Consider the following 23,324-nt stretch of genomic DNA (forward strand, 5'->3'; position numbering starts at 1 on the left):
ATATCCTACAGAGGTTATTTGCCCTAGATTGCCCTAGATATAGATCAGATTGTTTACCCTTTTCAACCACTTCTGCAAAAACTGTTTTTATTTTCATTTTCTTTATAGAAGAAGTGGTCACACACCTTAGACAGTTGATATGATTAAATCTCAGATCAAAGTTTTATGATTCATTGTAATTAAAACTTTCAATGAAACTGCAATTTATATGCAACTGTAATCTATAATACTACTATATTAAAATAATAGACTCGAATTTTTGGTCTTTAATACAGAGAAATCGGAAGAATACTGTCTTTTGTTTTATATATTTTAAACATCATTGGTACTTGAAGATTACCAATTTGTTTTTATTTTTTCTCAGTTAAGCTTCGCTAATTAATAAGCAACGAAAATTCCTCAAAAAATCCTGGAAATCACCTGGATTTTTTGGATTTTACAATTTTGCGCTTGCGCAATACATTCATGCTAACGGGATCTTTAGTTTATGTTTCCACAATGTCACATCTGCAAGAATAAACTCAGAAATGATAAAACAAATACGGGTAAATTTTCACTGGACTTTTGCTTTATATTCTGTTAATAAATATTAATGATTTCTTATGAGAGAAAGTATAAAATAACAAGTATACATTTCAACTATGTACTTACTTTTGTCTTCGTGATGACAAAAAAATATTTGATTACATGCAAAAAAGTTACATTATATTTGTTAGGAGAGTGAAGATAGAATATGTTTTATCGTAAAAATGAATAATGTCCTACTGACCCAGTTTTACAAAGAAAATATGTGTACGTTGGTGAAAAGGTGTTGAATTCTTCCATTCTATGGAATAAAATTTTTAGTTGTAAGGTATTTGCAGTCTCAAAATGGTTTGTTGTGATGAATTTGACTGTGATTTTCAAGGCAACTTCATTAACTTTCTCCAAAATCGTTCCAGAGCGATTCTGTACTCCATTCATCATGATTTAAAAAAAATTCGTACAGGATATTTTCAAAATTTAATTTTTTTGTGGAGGACTAATTGAGATTAAGATTAACTATATTATAAACCACACTTATTATGGATCCTGTATAGCTCAACCAAGACTCAAACCCAGGTCCTCAGATGTTCTATCCAAGCGTTTTAACTACCACCTTAGCTCTATTGAGCTAAATTGATTGATATATTCACATACCTACCTATTAGCTGGGACACATATTTGGCATAAAGATCATAATGATTTTGTTACATTTGAGCCCACCATGTCTACTGACACTGCTAATTTAACCGTGATATTTACATTTTTTTATGGAGAACCGAGACAGGGCATTGGTCTTTGTGGGAATGGTAGAATAGACGTGGGGGAAGAATGCGATCCAGGTGCTCTCCCTGATGGATGCTGTAGTAGCACGTGCCAACTAGCATCTAATGCTGACTGCAGGTAATGTAGAAGTGACATTTACTTCATGTACACAATTTGCTTTTATCACATGATGTCTGGGCGGTGGAAAGGGTGAAAAAAAACCAAACAACTTATTTTTAAAAAAACATGCTGAAATACGAATCAGACAAGCTGAAAACAAAAACAATAGCCTATTTTGCAAAGTCAACAAACACCAATGCAATACAAATGAACACCGATGCAAAACCAACAGTCATGCACTGAATTAATGCTAGATGGTGTGCAAAGAGGTATCAGGAAAAATCGTTCTCTGGAGAAATGTAACCTGTAGAAAACGTATCCATAAATTAAGGTGCATTAATAGCTCTGAGAGAAAACATACCTTGAAGAAATCATAACGAAAATTGAAATAGTTACAAAACTGTTTTAATGTATTAAAATGACTTATTTCATAAACATTTGTACATTTTTGCTTGTACATGTATCATTGTTTACATAATCACAGACATTAAATATATACACAATACAGGCAATATATACACAATACAGGCATATAGAATCGTTTTTGAAAGTGGATAGGGGTACAGATTCCTAACATCCTAAAACCTTGACAATACAAAGAAAAAAAACCCGCAAATCTTTAAAACCCTTAGTTTTGGGAAGGAAAGGAGAGGGAAAATATGCATTTACCTAAAACTGTTAATTTCATTAATTTTTTCCTTTTTAATTTTTACAAAAGAACTTGGGACCAACTCCTTGATAATTATGTACGGATCTAATTCCTAGACGGTCCTTTTACAATAAGAAGACAATAGCATTTGTTTGTTTGTTTGTTTGCTTTCTTTGGCAGGCCTACCAGTATTCTAATGTCTCGAGCATTTACCATAAATATTTAAAAACCTTTGTATATGACAGCATATAGGAGAATAATTCTCTCTGAACAAAAAAATTTCCTGTGCATTTGTGCATGAAAACTCTCCTGTAAATCAAGGGTACATTTTCTCTAGGTTATATTTTCTCCAGATAACAATTTCTCCTGATACCTCTTTGCACACCATCTAGCATTAATTCAGTGCATGACTGTTGGTTTTGCATCGGTAATCGTTTGTTTTGCATTTGTGTATGCATATGTTGATTTTGTAAAAGAGGATTTTGTTTTAAGCTGATTTAATATTTCAGTATGTTTTTAAAAATAAGTTGTTTGTTTTGTATTAATGTCTTTTATTACAATATCCACCTACCTAATGATGTCAAAGGAAAAAAATGAAGGCAAAAGGACTAAGTGCGGTTTTATGCAATTTTTGCCCCCCAAAATAAAAGTTTTAGAAAGAGCTTTAAAATAAGATGAAAGATAGTTAAAATCATATTGGAAATTAAGGTGTAAAAGGTTATCACCACAGTGACGTCATAATGTAGAAATGACGTCATGAATATTGCATTATTTTGATAAATTGATGTTTTGCAGCAAAATATGGGTGTTTTCCGATGGTTTTTCGACTGGGAAACATCGAGCGCAGGCTTGCTCAAGTACCATATTTTAGTATAATGTGTATAACTATCTGAAGAAAAACATATGTTAAAATCGCACTTGAGCAGACCTGCGCTCTATAATTCCGAATGCAAAATATAGAGCAAAAATGAGAATATTTTCATTTGTTTGCAAATTTGCGGGAATTGGGCCATTTAGGTGACGTCATAGATACACAGCGAAAGAGCAATGGTGACTAAAATCATTATTATAGTTATAGGCATCCTCTATACAATAATTTGTGAAGATTTTATTTTTATAAGATACTATTTAAAAATTGGTTGAAATCGGGGGCAGATATTTGACCATACCGCACATAGTCCTTTGGTCTGTTAAATTTAAAATTTTCAGCAACACCATCCCTCCCCCCTCCATCCCAGCGTACATCATATTTAAGCTTAGGAAGTTATGGCCAAATGAGTTCTATCGATAATTTACCATCAAATCAAAAACTTTGTCATAAAATTTGTAATAATTAATTATTGTCATTAGTTTTGAGGCATATTTATTATTGTTTTCCAGTCCAGTGAATTTTGCTTGTTGCACAGCTAGCTGTCAGAGAGCCAGCAATAGGACAGAATGTCGCCGAGCTGTTGATGATCATAGCGATTGCCTTGAGGCTAGTTACTGCAAGTATCCTTTTTATAAGAGAAGAACTCAAACGGAAACCCAGATGATATATGTAATGAAATTTCTTTATATCATTTGCCTTCAAATCTGGTTAAGCCATTTAATTGTTGTTGTGAATAGTTTCTTAAAGAAACAAAGTTTAAGATTTCCTTGACAAGTAACTAGTGGCATTGATTTGAACTGTCCGGCTCCTTCCCCTAAGGATAACATAACTTGTATTGATGGGTAAGTTACCTGAATTCTACAGATTAATGGCTAGAGGGACCATTTTAGATCATCTGAGCAGAAAGTTTCCATGCACATTTCTGATTACCTAATGTCTTCCATCTGTCTGTCAGTATGCTAGTACATATGTACAGTCAAACTTCGTTATTTCGAACTAGATAAGACTGTTTAAAAACTTCGAGATATCCGAGTATTTGAGATATCAAGGGTAAAATACTTAAAAATTTAGTAGTTTGGACTTAAAAATCACTTTGACATATCCATTGTATTCGAGATATCAGTGTTCGAGATGTCAAAGTTCAACTGTATTTGACAATGTTAAGTTTTTGCAAAGATCTTCATTTCATTTTGAACAACATGCAGATCCAATTTTAACCAAATTTTGACATTTCTTAACTCTTTAAATAAACGTTCATGCCATCAAAAGCAAAATTTATGTCTTGAGAAAAAGATGAAACAAAATGCCAGTGGTTCACATTCCACACCTGAGCAACAATCCAACTGTGGATTCAAGTTTGTTCAAACCATGGTACCCAATGGTAGAGTTTGGCCACAATGTTGGAATGAAGATTTACATATGAAGATCGAAAGAAAATCTTTAAGAATCTTCTTCTCAAAACTATTCGGCCAGAAATGGTCCGACTTGTGTAAAAGCATCCTCTGGTAGTGTAGATTTTAGCTTGTTCAAACCATGGTCCCTGGGGGTAGGGTGGGGCCACAATGTGGGAATGAAGTTTTACACTTTTATGAAAGTATCCAGGGTTAGTGTAGATTTGAGTCTGTTCAAATCATAGGGTAGAGTTGATACACAATTTGGGGTTGATTATTTATATAGGATTATAGGCCTGTAGAGAAACTCTTGAAAATTCTTGTTCTTAAAACCCAATTGGTCAGGAAAACTTTGACTTTCATGAGTCTCAGGGGTAGGATGAGGCCACAATGGGGGTCAAATTTTTAGATTGGAAGATAATACAGAAAATTCTTTAAAAATCCTCTCCGACCCAAATTGGCCAGAAAAGCTGTACAACTTGTGGGAAAGCATCCTTATGTAGTTTAAATTCAAGTTTGTTCAAATTATGATCCTCAGGGGTAGGGATCCCATAATGGGAGGGGGAAAGATTGAATTTTTACTGGAGGATACAAAGAAAAATCTTTTAAAATCTTCTGGTAAGGTATTCAGCAAAAACAGCTGAAACTTGTGTGAAAGCATAGATTAATTGTGTGGAATAAAGTTTGATCAAATCATGATTCACTGGAAAAAAGATGGGAAGAGAGGTTAAAAATTTCAGAGAAAAATCTTCTTACAAATACTGTGACTTGCTGATTAGGGTATAATATGCACTTCCCACTTTGGGCTTTAAATTAAAACTCGTGGAAAAACATAGTTTGGTTGTATAATATGCACCAAGACTTTTGACCAATTTGTCATTCAGGGAAAAAGGTAATATTTTCATCTTTGATGTAACATGTATTTATTGCTGAAATAAAAATTAATGTAAAATGAGACAATACAATTGTACTGTCTACTTTCTTAAATGACAATACAATTTCATGTTATTATCAACAGATTTTGTGCAAATATAATATACTGTAAACGTATTACATTTGGCTGTGTATTCTATTAAGAGTTTTTGTCCACTAAATAAGTATATCACCAAATGTAAAATATTTAAGTAGATAAATAGGTATATCCAGAAATGCGCTAAATCAAATCCACATTAACTTGTTGAAAAATCATATTTTGCCAAATATCGTACATGCTAAATATAGTACGTTTTCAATTATAGTTAGTTACTGATAGATGTTCGTTTATTTGATTACAAGTAAAAACTTTCTAATATGTGCTTAGGGCATGGATTTTCAGTCTTTAAATAAAAAAAATCAGGGGTTCAATTGTTAAAGGCTCTTTTGGAAACACAGTGATTTTAATTTAATTTTCAGGTCACCTGAGTAAACTCAATTGACCTATTGCTATCCGTTTTCGTCCGTCGTCCATCGTGGGTTAACAATGGGTTAACAATTTTACATTTTTAACTTCTTAAAAACAACTAGGCTGATTGTTACCATTTTTGGTGTGAGGCATCACTATGGTAAGAGGAATCTAAATTCATGGCTCTACCACCCCCGGGGTGCCACATGTGGGGCCAAATATGCAAAGCCGAATTTTCAAAAATCTTCTTCTCTACTCCCACACATGTGAGGAAAAAACTGGTTGCATAGTTATGATATCCATGAGGCCCTCTACCAAAATTGTGAAATTCATGGCCCCTGGGTCAGGGGTTCTGGCTCTAGGGTGGGGCCAATATTATACGAGTAAAAATATATTAAATCTTAGGAAATCTTTTTCTCTACTACCATATACATTTGTTAAAAATTAAATGCATGATTATTATGTCCATGAAGCCCTCTACGTAAATAGTGAAATTCATGACCCCTGGGTCAGGGGTTCAAGCTCTAGGGTGGGGCCAATATGGCCATATAGTTAAAATGTATTAAATCTTAGGAAATCTTCTTCTCTACTCCCATATATTGGTTAAAAATTAAATGCATGATTATGATGTCCATGAGGCCCTCTACCAAAATTGTGAAATTCATGACCCCAGTGTCAGGGGTTCAGGCTCTAGGATGGGGCCAATATGGCCATATAGTAAAAATGTATTAAATCTTAGAAAATCTTCTTCTCTACTCACATATATATTTGTTAAAAACTAAATGCCTGGTTATAATGTCCGTGAAGCCCACTACCAAAATTGTGAAATTCATGACCCCTTTGTTAGGGGTTCAGGCTCTAGGGTGGGGCCAATATGACCATATAGTAAAAATGTATCAAATCTTAAACATTCTTCTTCTCTACTCCCACACATGTGGGCAAAAAACTGAATACATGGTTATGATGTCCACTAACTCCTCTATCTAAATTGTGAAATTCATGGCCGCTGGTTCAGGGGTTCAGGACATGAGGGGGGAGGGGGGCAATATGGCAGTATAGTGTTAATGAAAATAATGTTTAAAAATTTTCTTCTCTATTCTCAAACATCTGTATAAAAAACTGACTTACGATTATGTTTACCAGGAAGTCTTCTACTGAAATTTTAATTTTTCATGTCCCCTGGAGTATGGGTTTTGACTCTAGGGCAGGGCCAAAATGGATGTATAGGTGTTAATACAAATAATGTTAAAAAATTATCTTCTTTACTCCCACACACCTGAAAGGAAAACTGAATTCATGATTTTGTAGACCAGATCTTTAAATTTTTTCGCCAAAATTATAGGTTTCACAGTTCTTTCTGAAAGATTTCAGGCAGGGAGGTGGTCATCAATACAAATCTATAATTTTTCTACTCCAGAATGAAACCTAATTAATTAAATGCATGTATGGGACTCCTGACAATTTTGTGTATGGTTTATATGCTACTCAGGTAACCGTTAAGGCCAATTGGCCTCATGTTTACTCTTGAAATTAACTGAGTTTATGATTAAAATGAGCATAGTCATGCCTCCAGGACTCCTCATCCAATAATGTGGCCAAATAACATGATGAAGTGGGCAATATAATTTTCAAAAAATGCATTTAAAAAAACCCAAAATCATTATCTTACAGATATACAATAGCTATTTCATATAAACATAGAAATGCTTTATAAGTTTGATTCAAAGTTCAAATTCAATTTTGAAACATTGAAAATAGAGTGAAGCTGCAAAAAAATTGATTTGAGAATGAATACTGTAGAGAACAATGTTGCCCATGGGCCTCTTATTTGTCTTTTCTTTTAATCTGAAAAATACATTCAACCATCTGATACAAATCAAGTAATGAAGTTTGGTGACAGTTCAGTAAAGGTAGTATGATTCATGCCCACATCCTTTTTTTTTTTTATTTTTCAGAGGAACTTGTAGGAATGGAGTCTGTGTGGGTTTCTGCAAGGATCGTGGGCAGTTGCCATGTGTTTGCAGTGATGAGTCGGGCAATTCCTGCAGGAGGTGCTGTAGAGTTTCAGAAGGCGCTCAGTGCTCCCCTTATCCTAATGAGGGGCCACTCCCTGATGGCCAGATCTGTGTCAGTGGTTTTTGTAAACAGGTAACTCTATAGCTTACGATGGATTAAGATTTCACCCGAATCTCCTATCTAAGTACTGAATTGGTTTTTATTTATTTAGTGATACCTGTTTTGCCATTCAAGTTAATATTTCCAATAATAGTGGGCATGATAGTAAATAGAGATATTTTAAAAAGTTGAAAAGATGAATGTGTTTTTAGCTCACCTGAGCTGAAAGCTCAGGTGAGCTATTCTGATCACATTTTGTCTGTTGTTTGTCTGTTGTCCGTCTGTCTGTCTGTCTGTCTTTAAACTTTTCACATTTTCAACATCTTCTCAAGAACCACTGGGCCAATTTCAACCAAACTTGGCACAAAGCATCCTTAGTCTAAGGGGATTCAAAGTTGTGAAAATTAAGGATCACGCCTTTTTGCAAAGGGAGATAATTAGGAATTTATGAAAATTTTCGAGAAATTTTCAAAAATCTTCTTCTCAGGAACCATAAGACCAAAAACTTATCAGCCAGGAAAGCTAAAACTTGTGTGGAAGTATTCTCAGGTAGTGTAGATTTAAAGTTGTGAAAATCATGATCCCCAGGGGTAGGGTGGGGCCACAATGGGGGGGGGGGGCAAATTTTAACATAGGAATATATAGAATAAATCTTTAAAAATCTTCTTCTCAGAATCTAATCAGCCAGGAAAGCTGAAACTTGTGTGGAAGCATCCCGAGGTAGTTTAGATTCAAAGTTGTGAAAATCATGATCCCCTGGGAGTAGGGTGGGGCCACAATGGAGGGGTCAAAATATAACATACGAATATATAGTGTAAATCTTTAAAAATTTTCTTCTCAGAAACAAATCAGCCAGGAAAGCTGAAACTTGTGTGGAAGCATCCTCAGGTAGTGTAGATTCAAGTTGTGAAAATCATGATCCCCAGGGGTAGGGTGGGGCCACAATTAATTGGGGGTCAAAGTTTAACATATGAATATATAGAGTAAATCTTTAAAAATCTTCTTCTCAAAAACTGATCAGCCAGGAAAGCTGAAACTTGTGTGGAAGCATCCTCAGGTAGTGTAGATTCAAAGTTGTGAAAATCATGATCCCTAGGGGGTTGGATGGGGCCTCATTGGGGGGGGGGGGGTGTTAAAGTTTTACATAGGAATATAAAGAGTAAATCTTTAAAAATCTTCTTCTCAAAAACTAATCAGCCAGGAAAGCTGACACTTGTGTGGAAGCATCCTCAGGTAGTGAAGATTCAAAGTTGTGAAAATAATGACACCCCCGGGAGTAGGGTGGGGCCACAATGGATTGGGGGGGGGGGGGGTCCAAAGTTTTACATAGGAATATGTAGAGTAAATCTTTAAAAATCTTCTTCTCAGAAACTAATCAGCCAGATGATTCTTTGTAATTGTTAAGACTTTGGCCCCAGGACAATTCTTCGTCCTCACCAGAAGGGTCAGAGTTTGATGTAGGTTTATATCCCATATATAAACAATTGTTAAGGATCTTTTTGAGAACTGCAATACTCAACATGTGATATGACTATAAAATCATCCTGTTAGAAAAGGGATTAATGATTATAAACATAAGAATATCCAGGGGGAAAATGGATTTTATTTATTCAGGATCTACATGTATTATTGTACATTATCCATATAGTTAGTATTATGACTCCATTTAGCTGATTTTTTGTCATACCTATTGTTCCTCAGGTGAGCAATGTGGCCCATTGGCCTCTTGTCTATTGAGTTGTATAATTGATTGAGATAAAAGGGCACCTTTGAAGTGCAAAACAAAATCAAAACGAAACAAAATCGAACAAATTGAAACCAAACCAAACAAATGAAACCAAAAATCAAAACAAAGCCAAAGTAGACCAAAATTTTTGTTTAATAATAGGTGTATTATCATACAGTGTAAAATGAAAATTTATGTTAAACATTGTAAATTGTGTATTTAGGCCTACAGTAAGACAATATCCAATCACATGGGGATTTTTTATAGGGCATATTATATCATATTAAAACGGTCTTGGTAAAATTTTGTTATCCTATATTTATTGGTTACTATGCTTTAGAAATGCATTTCTAATCTTCAATCAATAGGTTGTTTCTTGTTTAAATGTTTCTGTCTGGCCTCTGGGTATGGGAGGTTGTTTTAAGTAAAACATATATAAGAAGATGTCCAGATTTAAAGGGTAAAATAAACATTATATTTTTTTGGTAGTAAATAATAGTTTATACAATGAAACATCATATCTGAACATTTGAGCAAGATCTGTATGAAGGCTAATTTGTTAATTGACAAACCGGCCTCCTAGGTCTGTTAAAGGTTTTTTTTTACCAAAGTTATATTTTAGGCAGGGATGTTGTCATCATTACATTGTTTTAATTTTCAAACTCCAGACTGAAATTTAATTAAATGCAAATATGAGATACCTTGACAGATCTTTGTATGGGCTATGGTACACAGACCTGTGACGCTTAAGGCCTGTTGGCCTCTTGTTTTAAGATTTTACTCAATAAAACAAAAAATATGGCTATTCAAGATTAATAGACAAGATAAATTATGAGAAATTTACAGTTCCATGTATTTATACTACAAGCGCTCTGATGTCATGTAGATTTCAGATGATTATGATATACCTGTTAAGACTGTTAGAAATCACTTATAGTCACCTGACAACTTGTCCAAAATCTGTAAAGAGTTCAGAACATATTGACAGCTCTTTTTTTTATTATGATGTATTATGAAATAAAGTTTTTCACAAAAGCACGGACATATTTCTTTATTTGGATCGATATGGATTCCTTTAAGGTTATTACTGGTAGTCCCTGTACTGTTTTTATTACAGTATGGGAAATTATTTGTGATAAAGAAAATGTATTGAATATCAAATTTAGTTGCAACCAACAAGCAAACTTAATAATATGTATCATCATGTATTAATAAGCATCTTTGACGTACCCTCCTCAGTTTTTTTTCATAAACATCCGGTGATTATAATGATTATATAACTCTGTCTAGACAATATATACGTCAAGTACAATTAAAGTAATGGGAGGCAACTTAATTTTGCATTGATTTGTACATCCTTTGAGGTAATTAAATTAGTCAAATGAATTATGATGTGTTTGAAAGCCTAAAAAGTTAATGTGAGTTTGTCAAGTACATGTACCTATGGTTTATCAAAAAGGAATGTGTCTTTAGTGATTGAACGATATGAAGAATAATCAGAATATGAAAATTGTTCAAAAGTTTCAACTTCTAGCGGCTACCATTTTATAAATAGTGCCTGTTTGGAAGGGTAACAGTTGAAATTGACAAACCGAGAAAACCATTGTCAACCGACGCAAAGCGGAGGTTGACAATGGTTTCTGAGGGGGTGTCAATTTCAACTGTTATCCTCCCAAACAGGCACTATTAATTTAATTATACTGAGTGTCTTAATTTTAGAGATTTTTTATACTGCTTTTATATAGAAATGATGTGAATTCTACGGCGAACCGCGTACACGCATAATTTACGCGCATGTAACAATTCATTTTATTATACTATCATGTTAAATACTGAAATCTGATTGGTTTAGACGCAGTTGGCAATCCGTTCTATTACCCTCTTCATAAGCAACACACATGGCAACGGGTAACTCAACGAATTGTTACATGTGCGTAAATTATGCCCGTACGGTTCGCCGTAGAATTCACTTCATTTCTGTATAAAAGCAGTAAAATTTTCTTTAAAATTAAGACATTCAGTATAATAAAATAAATAGTGCCTGTTTGGGAGGGTAACTGTTGAAATTGACACCCCTCGAAAACCATTGTCAACCGCCGCTTTGCGTCGGTTGACAATGGTTGTCTCGGGGTGTCAATTTCAACAGTTACCCTCCCAAACAGGCACTATTTATATAGTGTTACCCGTTGCTAATTATGTTGCTAACGCTGAGGGTAACAGAACGGATTATCAACTGCAGCTAAACCAATCAGATTTCAGTATTTAACATGAAAGTATAATAAAATCTTTTATCCATGTGATGGTAGAACATCAAATACATAGATATTGTGCTCTACTAGCTTTGCTCCAAATGCTTGAGCTGTAAAATTTGTGCATTTTATATAAGAAATCACTCACCGTCACCGTTTCAGAACTCTTAATGTATACCCAAGTGATTTGAGTATAACCTGGTTTGGGGCAGTTTACGCTTTATAATCCGCTTATAAAAAAGCATAAATTGCTCCAACCCAGGTTATACGAGTATACAGCCATCCATGTAATATTATAAGTACTTTTCTGTTAAACTTAACAATTTTTAAAAACATTATGCAATTATTGCTGTTTTTGAGGTCAATGAGTGATTTAGCTACCCTAGAAGTACATACAATATTCACCGAGCTGAAGGCAAGGTGAATATGGTTATGCACTTCTAGGGTAGCTATCATATGAATAAAAGAAAACCACAGCAATAATTGTTTTATTATATGATTCATTGACGAACATATATAGACATATCAAATTGAGTGTTATTTAGCAAAGATTTTAGTTTGAAGCCATAATATGGCATATAGCTGAACTAATTAAGAAACACGATTTTTCATTGGACAATCTATTTCTATAGTCCAATGTAGAGAAAATCATTTGTTATATTGACCTCTTAGGTCAACTGCAGGTCAATAGATTGTTGGATATCTCAGCAATCAGAGAGTCATGAATTAATCAATCATATAATAAAAATGATTATTATTAGACCAATATATTTAGAGTACAATAATTGTAATCACCAGTAATAATTAAAACATTCATTCATCTTTAATGACTTCAAAACACACCAGTATTTATGTATATCACGGTTAGATGCAATGTATTCTTCACATGTGTATGCTTGCATGGTCAACTGAAAATGATCACATTCTTTTTCTGGAGTGCACATATGGATGGATCAAGACTTTTTTAATGATATTAATATTGAAAAGTAAATGCTGTGTACCGGGTATTTTCTGCGGCTCAGAATTTTTGCTGTTTAGACCCTAAAAAGTATCAAATTATATTCTGCGTTTCCAATTTCTGTGATTAGACTGCAAAAATAAACATACATGTACACTGTATCAAACTTTGATTACCTTTTTAGCTCACCTGAGCTGAAAGCTCAAGTGAGCTATTCTGATCACATTTTGTCTGTCGTCCGTCTGTCCGTCCGTCTGTCCGTCTGTCTGTCTGTCCGTCCGTCTGTCTGTAAACTTTTCACATTTTCAACATCTTCTCAAGAACTACTAGGCCAATTTCAACCAAACTTAGCACAAATCATCTTAAGGCAAAGGGGATTAAAATTTGTGAAAATTAAGGGTCACACCCGTTTTGAAGGGGAGATAATTAAAAAATTAATGAAAAATTTCGAGAAATTTTCAAAAATCTTCTTCTCAAGAACCAGAAAGCCAGGAAAGCTGAAACTTGTTTGGAAGCATCCTCAGGTAGTGTAGATTCAAAGTTGTGAAATTCATGACCCCCGGGGGTAGGGTGGGGCCACAATGGGGGGTCGAAGTTTTATATAGGAATATATAGAGTAAATCTTTAAAAATCTTCTTCTCAGAAACTAAACAGCCAGGAAAGCTGAAACTTGTGTGGAAGCATCCTCAGGTAGTGTAGATTCAAAGTTGTGAAATTCATGACCCTCAGGGGTAGGGTGGGGCCACAAGGGGGGGGGGTCGAAGTTTTATATAGGAATATATAGAGTAAATCTTTAAAAATCTTCTTCTCTGAAACTAAACCGCCAGGAAAGCTGAAACTTGTGTGGAAGCATTCTCAGGTAGTGTAGATTCAAAGTTGTGAAATTCATGACCCCCGGGGTAGGGTGGGGCCACAATGGGGGGTCGAAGTTTAACATAGGAATATATAGAGTAAATCTTTAAAAATCTTCTTCTCAGAAACTAATCAGCCAGGAAAGCTGAAACTTGTGTGGAAGCATCCCCAGGTAGTGTAGATTCAAAGTTGTGAAAATCATGATCCCTGGGGGTAGGGTGAGGCCACATTGGGGTGGGGTGTTAAAATTTTACATAGAATATATAGAGTAAATCTTTAAAAATCTTCTTCTCAGAAACTAATCAGCCAGGAAAGGTGAAACTGTTGTGGAAGCATCCTCTGGCAGTGTAGATTCAAAGTTGTGAAAATCATGATCCCTGGGGGTAGGATGGGGCACAATGGGGGGTCGAAGTTTTACATAGGAATATATAGAGTAAATCTTTAAAAATCTTCTTCTCAGAAACTAATCAGCCAGGAAAGGTGAAACTTGTGTGGAAGTATCCTCAGGTAGTGTAGATTCAAAGTTGTGAAAAGCATGATCCCTGGGGGTAGGGTGAGGCCACATGGGGGGGGGGGTGTCAAAGTTTTACATAGGAATATATAAAGTAAATCTTTAAAAATCTTTTTCTCAGAAACTAATCAGCAAGATGATTCTTTATAATTGTTAAAACTTTGGCTCCAGGACAATTCTTCGGCCTCACAAGAAGGTTCAGAGTTTGATGTAGCTAAATATCCCATATATAAAGGATCTTTTTGAGAACTGCAATACTCAACATGTGATATGACTATAAAATTGAAGCAGGCAGTTATTTTTTCATTAGAATCTTTTTGTATTACTGTATTGAGTTATTGCCCTTGATTTATTGATTCTTGATTATTTTAATTAATGCATCCACTGTTAACCAATTATTGTGATGATTATTTTTATACAATAATAAATATTCAATCTATATAAGTTGTTCTGCATAAGAAGTTTTGGGTTAGGCCGGATTAGTTTGTTTATTTTTGATTTCCAATTTTTAGATACTATGAATTATTTTAGGCCGACACATATATATAGGGACAGTTTCAATTGCAGTACGATGAGTGACTGTTTGGGGTTAAACTTGAACAAGTAAGGATAGATTGAGTGTGTGAACATCCCTGCTCTATCTAATCTACGTGTTTTCTAACCTTCAAAGTGTGCGGTTATTCCTGCTATGTATCGCATTAATACAAGTGTGCAGTCATACCTGCTTGTAATGGTGGTGCTGGCGGCAGAGCACTGATGTATGGCCATCCCTGCTGGTGTTCAGGCCTTTCTAGCGTAAGTGAGCGGCACTCCCTGCTTGCATTAGGTTGAGCTGTTGGCGCAAGTGTCCGGTCATCCCTGCTTGCGTAAACGTTGGTACCTGTTGAGTTGCGTAGGTCTGCGGTCATCCCTGCCTGCGTAACGTTGAGTCCCTATATATGTGCAGGAGCAGTGATTAAAGTCTGCTCTTGTAAATATTGGCAACAATCAGGGCTATCTGAGTTCCAAGGGGGAAAATGGATTTTATTTATACAGGATCTACATTATTATTGTACATTGTCCAGATTGTTTGTATTATGACTCCATTAAGCTGACTTTATCATACCTATTGTTCCTCAGGTGAGCGATGTGGCCCATGGGCCTCTTGTTTATGTGTGTTTCGGGACTCCGCTGGGGTATTACTGCTGATACCATGTGTAATGAGGGTGTTGTTCTCAATTTCCCACTACATAATCAGCCACCTGCTGACACTGTAAATGCGGTAATTGTTCCATGGTGAATGTTTATCTAACAAATTTTGGTAGCAGTGTATTTCATACAAGTGCTTGGAATACATTTTCTACATTATCCACATGTGCAGATCAATATGTGTATTTATTTACCTGAATTAAAAAAAAAAATCATGTTTTGAGTGTGTATTTTTTAAGATACATGTTGATAAAGTTATATACTTGAAAAGATGTCCCTGAAAACATAATTATATAGTTAGTGGGGATTTTAGAAACTTTTTCACCCAGAAATGATATTACATTTGAGAATACACAACTGCTGAAACCGGTAGATACGGTAATTATCGCAAAATGTGAATAATTAAGTAAATAATTTAAGAATAGTTTGCGATATTAATTTCTGCAGATTTTTCATATCCGAAAAATACCGCAGTAAATAAACAATCGCAGAACTTACCCGTTATACGTTAAAATTCAATGCTCTGCTTATGAGAGGGTTTAACTACATTTTTTCCTTCTTAAGGGTACTTGTGAGAAGACTTCATTGCCAGCACAACGACTTTGGAAAGTTATTGTACATCAGATCACAAACTCATTTGGTTAGCAAGTGTTTGAATAACTTTATATTGTGAATTTATTACACAAAAAAAAATTGTATTTATTTCATGTGAATTTAAGTTCATATTAGAATTAATTCATATTAAATCTAGGACTGTTTTAAAGATTCTTAATGTATTTTAACTATTAGACTAATTATTAACAAATACTGATTAATGCATTTATTTATAAGTGCACATGATCCAATCTTTTTTTTATATGATGAACTATTAACATTAATGTCTGGTATGATAACATTTTTTATATGTTTATTTCAGAGATATTCATGAAAGACAACATTGTGTTCTTTGTGACACTATTCTCACTCATTCTGTACATTCCTTTTGCAATATTGCTATACAGACATGTAAGTATAACAGGTTAATAATTTTTTTTAAAGAACTAGACTTAAATGTAAAGAACTAGACTAATGTGTAAATCAAGTTAGATGAACTGAATTTGAAAAAAGGAGTATTGCAGGAACCAAGGCCTAAAATTCTATCACCCTTTCTCTCCAATAGATTGTCATTTGACTTTATAGGCAAATATAGAAGAGAGCACCCCTCTCCACTTGGCTGGATGGGCTTCATTCCCCAAAGATATTTTTCATATGGTTTAAAATGGTACATTTTTGAGTGTGTGGAGCATTTTATCTTTTACAATTTCAAAGATTGGTAACAAAAAAATTCCTAAGATGTTACAGATGAATTGTTTGGATCAGAACTTTCAAACTTGGAAGCGACAGTACTGATCAGACCCAACCTAACAGAAAGTAAACCCCAACTAAACCCTGGGTTTACTTTTGGTGTTTACTCTGAGTTTACTCCGGATATACTAGAGTGGACCCAGAGTAAACCCAGAGTGGAAACAGAGAGTAAACCCAGATCAGAAGTATAGCCCTAAAGCAGACGCTAACTGTGTATTTGGAATATACAAGGGGCAAGAATTACATGCAGTAAGATGGTAAGATAAAAGATGGATCTGCTTCACTCTCAGAGCATACAGTTGACCCTAAAAGCAAATCCTGAGTAAACCCAAAGTAAATCCCGCTTAAACCCAAAGTAAACCCAGGGTTTAGTTGGGGTTTACTCTGGTGCTAGGTTGGTTCTGATCTGTACTGTAGGACATATCGGAGGACTCTCATTCTTCTGCAAAAATGCTGGAAAATAAACATGTCTTTGGATTGCTTTTATTCCCAGTCTTAAAATATTCCTTTTGTTTTTGCCTAGGGGTTCCTTTCGATTTAGGAAAGGAGAAATTTACAGTCAGAAAAAGTAAAGAATATTCAAATGGAACCCATATCCTCCAACCCATAACCTCCAACAAGCAACTCCTTCAAAATGTCCAGCAAAAAAAAACCGAGAACACAACTTAAGAGGGCTGGATGGCCGTGGCCATTTCCAGTCTGTATTAATCTCCTGCAGAAGAAGAGCTCTGATTAAGATATTGAAAAAATATTCCAATGTACGATAATTTAAAGGGCCATAGACACAAATTGACTTGAAATTTTCAAATTTTATTTTTCAACTTTCAAACTGATAAATATAGAAGTTTTTGATGCTATGTCAAAATTTGAAAGTTAAATATCAAGTTATAAAGAAGATACAGAGTTCATAATTCTTTGTTTTGTAAACAAAGCTCAATTATTGTCATTGTTTACATATGTGTTGTATTGGTGTAAGTTTCAATAAAGTATAACTTTCTTTTGTTGATAATTGTATTTATGAAGATATTGAATTAGTTGAAATTGTTTTTTACAAGTCATTTTCTCTAAGAAATGGTAATTTTCTACATTATATTTTTTGGAAACAACCATATATAAGACTCGAGCTTTGTTTACCCGGTAGATTACAATGATTTCTCACTTCTGTATCTTGCTTGTAACTTGACATTAACATTCAATATCTTGGTCAATCATTTAAAATGCGCCAGTAAAACATGAAAAATAAAAATAAAATTTTTGATCTCAAATCTTGTTTAAGTCCTTTAAAACTAAAATGTGTGAATACGGATTTTTTGTTCACTGAATCACGGCTATACAAATCATATCTTTAGAATTCAATGATGAACTGATTTTAAATCAATTGTTGATCACCCAGCCTCCTCAAAGCCAAACCCGACAATGAATAGACCTCGACACCTATCGTTTTTGGTACACTAAGTTGCACACCTGGAACTAATGACTGAAGTGTATAAGTATTCCTTATATTATTTTAGATCTTTGCACATATTTACTTTTTTTACGTGCATTTTCTTTTCGTTTAGAATTGATAATTTGTGTAGATGTCCTATACACTTGATGTTTGGGATAGCAGCAAAGGCAGAGAAATATGGAGGACAATGCCTTTTACAAGTCATGTTCTGTTTTAAAGAATCACTTGAAATTTTGTACTGTTACATCAACTTCTTAAGGTCCAAAACCTTAAATCATTATCATGTCTGTCCCTGCAGGTGGTTTTGTCCCTATAATAATATCAGCAATCCTTTATGTAGATAATCAAATGAAGAGTATGGTTAGAAAGATGTTCTCTTTGAAAATCATGATGAGTGATCAATTGAAATGTCCTAATAATGGTGACTGAATGTTGTTGCATCTTTAGGTATATTGTGTTTTGGATGATGTTTTATATTTCCAGGATAAAAAACAAGATGAAGCTGTTGATACTTTAAGGGAAACGGTGGGTCCTCCTACTGCATTGAATTCATACTATTATATATGGCATTTCTTTAATTTAGAATGTTGATACACGTATTGCAAAGTTTGTAAAGTGAATTTATATTTATTGAGGTTTCATTTAATGACTTTAATGACCAGTATATTTCTCTTTGGATAATCAATACTTGCAATTAAGAAGAGCTTGAAAATAAATTTTTAATCAGAAAAATATTTACTGCTATACTGCTATAAATGCAGGGGTATCATCAATTTGCAAAGAAGTCCTCATAATAATTCAATTCTTGTCAAATTATAACTTTTTCAGAGAAATGTAGTTCGGATGCCCAGCCAGAATGACATCATTCGTGATGTCATCAATGTAAGAGTGAATGAATTTCAGCGGAGAAGACAATCCCGCGAAGAATTCAGGGGGTCAGCAAACTCCAGAGCAGGACCATCCACAGCTAGACCACCCACAGCTAGACATGCACCCACAGCTAGATCATCCACAGCAGGACCATCCACAGCTAGACATGTACCCACAGCTAGACCACCCACAGCTAGACCACCCACAGTTAGATCATCCACAGCAGAACCATCCACAGCAAGACCATCCATGGCAAATCCACAAGATTGGATTTTTAGTAACATCTCAGGAACATACCTTTGATTTTTGATACCTTTGTTTTACTTAACAGCAATCTCAAGAACTTGAAATGCATGCTTTTTTTTACAACTTGTCTTGTGTATCAATTTCAAAAGATGCCTTGATCAGATGAATTCCAATTGCTTTCATTCCAGGGATAAGGGAGGGTATTTTATTTGCATTTGGGTTAAAAGTATTCTTTTTTGAATACCCTTTTTTAATCATACAAGTTTATATTCTTAAATATATTTCAAAAGTTATTCTATTTTAAGGAAATAACATCAATATATGTTTAAGTTAAAGTTCAAATTTTTTCAATGACCTTTTTTCAAGCAATATTTTTATAAGTACATTATATGTATATAAACAATATTGATCAATTGAGAATGAAAATGTATATACTGTAAATTCCTTATATTACGCAAGTACTTAATTCCACGATCCTGCTGTTTTGAATATAAAATCGCGAATGCAGAACATTAATCCATTTCCCTATACAGAGGGTTCCTAACTTTAAAAAAATAAATGCGAGTGGATGCTTCTAAAGGTTTTACGCAGACATAAGATACTCGCGTTTAATTAAGAATTTACAGCATTATTTACTTAGATATTATTGTTAGTGTGTTGATCTCATTCCTAATATTAGATTATTTACTGCATGATTATGATTCATGTATTCTTTGTCAATTTCTTTGTTCAATTAGAAATAGGATACTAGGTTTTATAACAAACATAGAATTTTTTTTGATGTGTTTGATATATTATGTAATAAAAAACATGCATTCATTATTTTCAATTTCAAAAATCAAAAAAAAATTGTTTGAAAAATGTTTACATGTATAGGTATTTTTTATGCTGAAATCAAAAATATTTTAAAATACATTGTGCTTGGTTCACATTATTAATAAGAGTTTGGTGAAAATTTCCTTCAGAGCAGCTGATGCATATTTTGTACTGCCTGGTAGTGTATCTTCAATGTTTTATTTTGTATCATTCCATAAATGTACATTATATTTTACAAAAAAAAAGGATCCTTGTTTTTATTTAAGTTGAAATATATGCTGAAATTATCTACACTTTTTTAATGTACACAACTTTTGCATTGTAGGTCTTGCTTTTGATTTTGATTAAGTTGAAATAGGTTTGTTTATGATTGAACAAATTTTTTTATAAAAATAATGTTCCATTTGATTATGAAACTTTTTTTCTAGATGTACTTTATAAGGTACATGTATAATCTCTACCTCCATGATTTTCTTTCACTGCGTACCAGCTATTTAATGTCTCTGGTATATATTTTTTTAAAATAATCTGTATTGTGATCGTGAAAATTAGTCTCCGCGACTTAGTTTATCAGTAAGAGTGTTATATAAATCACGAAATAAAGATGTCACGATTTACCAGTTGGTTTTCAGTAAAGTGTGCTCTCAACGATGTTAGTGCTTGTAGTGCTTCTGAACTAGTTGGTGAATCTGATCAATGTTAATAACAATATACTGTGGTGTGTGTGTTTATGTGTGTTTTGTGGCTGGATTTTTCCACGCTGTATTTTATATGCTAAATTATGAAGTTTTGTCACACCGCAAAACGTTAAATCGCAAAAATATGATACCTGTATATTTTTTCTTTTGGTCATCGATTCAAATATCACAAAGTACAAAATAGCTTAAAATAATTTGAATGAAAAACAAAAACCAGGACACCCAGATAAAAACAGAATATATAGCAGGAACCATATGAAGTAAAAAAGGTGTCTTTTTTAACCTTGGATATTTTGATTTTTTGTGTGTCAGACTTTTGTTCCAAAAAGAGGAACTTGTATGAAAGTTTTACATTCCTTGCTTTCTCTGATGTATGCATTTGTTATGAATGGGATTTTTTTCTGATGTTCTGTAACATGCATTAGTGATTTGTTTGCCAGTTTGAACTTTTTGGTGCAGTGTTATACCTTCTGTGTACTTTTTTTAGATTGTTAAATTGTACTTCTCTATTATTGTTTTGCATAATATTTTCATAGTGATCACTTTTTTAAAACAACAATATATATATAATAAGTAGTATTTGACTATTTGTTGTCTATTATTCAAAAGAAAGAAAAAAGCAATAACAATCGCTTATCGACGTCCGTGAATCCCCCCCCCCCCCCCTTCTTTTTGTTTATTTCATCAGCAGACCAATCCAATTTCTGAAGACCTTACGACATAAAATATGACGTCATTGGTTTTTCATATTAATAAAGGTTGCGTAAATCAGACTTTATAAAATATTTACGCAAGTCTGAATGTCGTTTGCAGGATTTTCAACATTAAAAGCTTGATCAATATGATCACATATATTTCATATTCTTCTGGTATTCAAGGGAAACATTTAAAAAATTTCTGCAAACGTCGCTTAGACCTATGAGCGTTGGATTTGCAGTTGATAAATGCTAAATGTCTAGAAATGCCGTCTGGTAGACATTTTGATAATGTAACAACAACGTTTTGTGTCTCAAGCTTGACCATATCTTTGGATGATAATTGATCAATCACTTATTTTCTGGATTTTTTAACAATGACTTCTCTCTTTTTGGGAGACTTGGGTGAAGGGTTCGACTTGTATGAGTTGTGGCAGTGCTATAGAGCTTCTTGCGAAAGCCGGTCATTCGAATAAGCTGGTACAGGTGTTTAGGGTCGGGCTTATCTTCTAACTTCATTCACTCTTCAGTTTCAAAATTCATTTCGATCGACTTCATTCTTTTGCCATGCCTTAAGATTTTATAAAGAAGATGGGTGTATAAGGCATGTAAAATGCCTATATATATGAGGACAGATAAGATACTGATAAATTAAAATATTAACAAATCTAATAATATTTAAAAAAAAATAAAAATCATCCAAAACAATTTATATTTAACATAACATCGGCTTGTAACCCTAAAATATGTTGAATACTTGTTGAATCAATATGGTAGATCTATCATAGTCCATCGCGCTTCATTGGATTTGATCACACCCAACCGTATTTGATCACCTCATAATACTCAAAGAACGGTTCCCTTTGACGACCCTTTCACAATTGACAGAAACTGTCGCCAAAATAATCGCATATGAAGCGTAAGAATATGCCGCCCAAGAAGTAACAGAGATGCAGCAGCATCCCTGATCAATTGTTCTCAGAAACAGAGATGCTTATGCAGAGTATATATACTAGTGGCAGAGCATGACAAATTGAAGTTGATAAATCATGCAGTGATAGTAAACGTTGCACGATAACATGAGACACGTACGTTGATCAACAGTCTCATGAGTAACAAAACACTCATAAGCAGCTTCGACTTATCGTATGACCTTTAAAACCCGTGCATCACTCTTGCGAATAATCAAAACATTGTAAGAAATTCGTACATATGTTCGTGTGTTCCATTGATCAGTCTGTCCGTCCGAGATCACTTGTCCGGGGCATATCTTCTCTACTCATGGCCCAATCTGGCTCATACTTGACATGGACATTAAGGTGGCTCACTACACCTTGAAATATGTTCTCAAATCAGCAGAAAATTACTTGATTATGATAGATATCTTAATTGATAAGAAGACATTAAAGTCAAATAGGCAAAAAATGTGCAATTTTGGATGAAAAAATACATTTTTTGAAAATTTAATTCAGTAAACATGAGCAAAAGCTCCAGGCGGATTTGAACTCTCGATCTGCGGTTCAGCTGCCCAATACTATAACCACTGAGCTACCCCATCGAACGATATAAACAGTTTAACAAAACATTTAAATCGCCATCTTGTGACGTAGAGTCTTAAAAAGTACAAGTCTAGGTGTAGTGATGTACCTTAAGTCTAAAAATGTTTAACTATGTAATGGTTGCATATATAAAACAATGCTTAAAACTATGCACAGTATTCTAGACTAAGACTTGAATGCAAATGGTGCATTTTTTAAAAAAAAAAATCTTCTTTTTAAAAACCATTGGGCCAGAAAAGATAACACTTGTATGTATAAGCACCCTTAAGAATATAGATTCTGGCTTTTCAAATCATGATCCCCGGAGGTAGGTGAGGCAACGAGGGAGGGGGTGAAACTTTACATAGGAAT

The 23,324-nt window shown here is 34.0% G+C and overlaps 1 protein-coding gene across 1 annotated transcript in view; it reads left to right on the forward strand.

Moving 5' to 3' along the window:
• LOC128192532 (ADAM 17-like protease) overlaps positions 1-21,296 on the forward strand; it is a 47,919-nt gene extending 26,623 nt beyond the window's left edge. The window contains exons 14-21 of the mRNA XM_052865279.1: positions 1,299-1,425; positions 3,437-3,547; positions 3,710-3,769; positions 7,655-7,847; positions 15,863-15,938; positions 16,215-16,303; positions 18,573-18,614; positions 18,918-21,296. Of these exons, the coding sequence (XP_052721239.1) occupies positions 1,299-1,425; positions 3,437-3,547; positions 3,710-3,769; positions 7,655-7,847; positions 15,863-15,938; positions 16,215-16,303; positions 18,573-18,614; positions 18,918-19,262 (1,043 nt within the window). The 3' untranslated portion in view covers positions 19,263-21,296. The remainder of the gene's footprint in view (positions 1-1,298; positions 1,426-3,436; positions 3,548-3,709; positions 3,770-7,654; positions 7,848-15,862; positions 15,939-16,214; positions 16,304-18,572; positions 18,615-18,917) is intronic.
• Positions 21,297-23,324: the final 2,028 nt, after the last annotated feature.

Source organism: Crassostrea angulata, chromosome 7 (genome assembly GCF_025612915.1).
Source record: "Crassostrea angulata isolate pt1a10 chromosome 7, ASM2561291v2, whole genome shotgun sequence".
NCBI classification, from domain to species: Eukaryota; Metazoa; Mollusca; class Bivalvia; order Ostreida; family Ostreidae; genus Magallana; species Magallana angulata.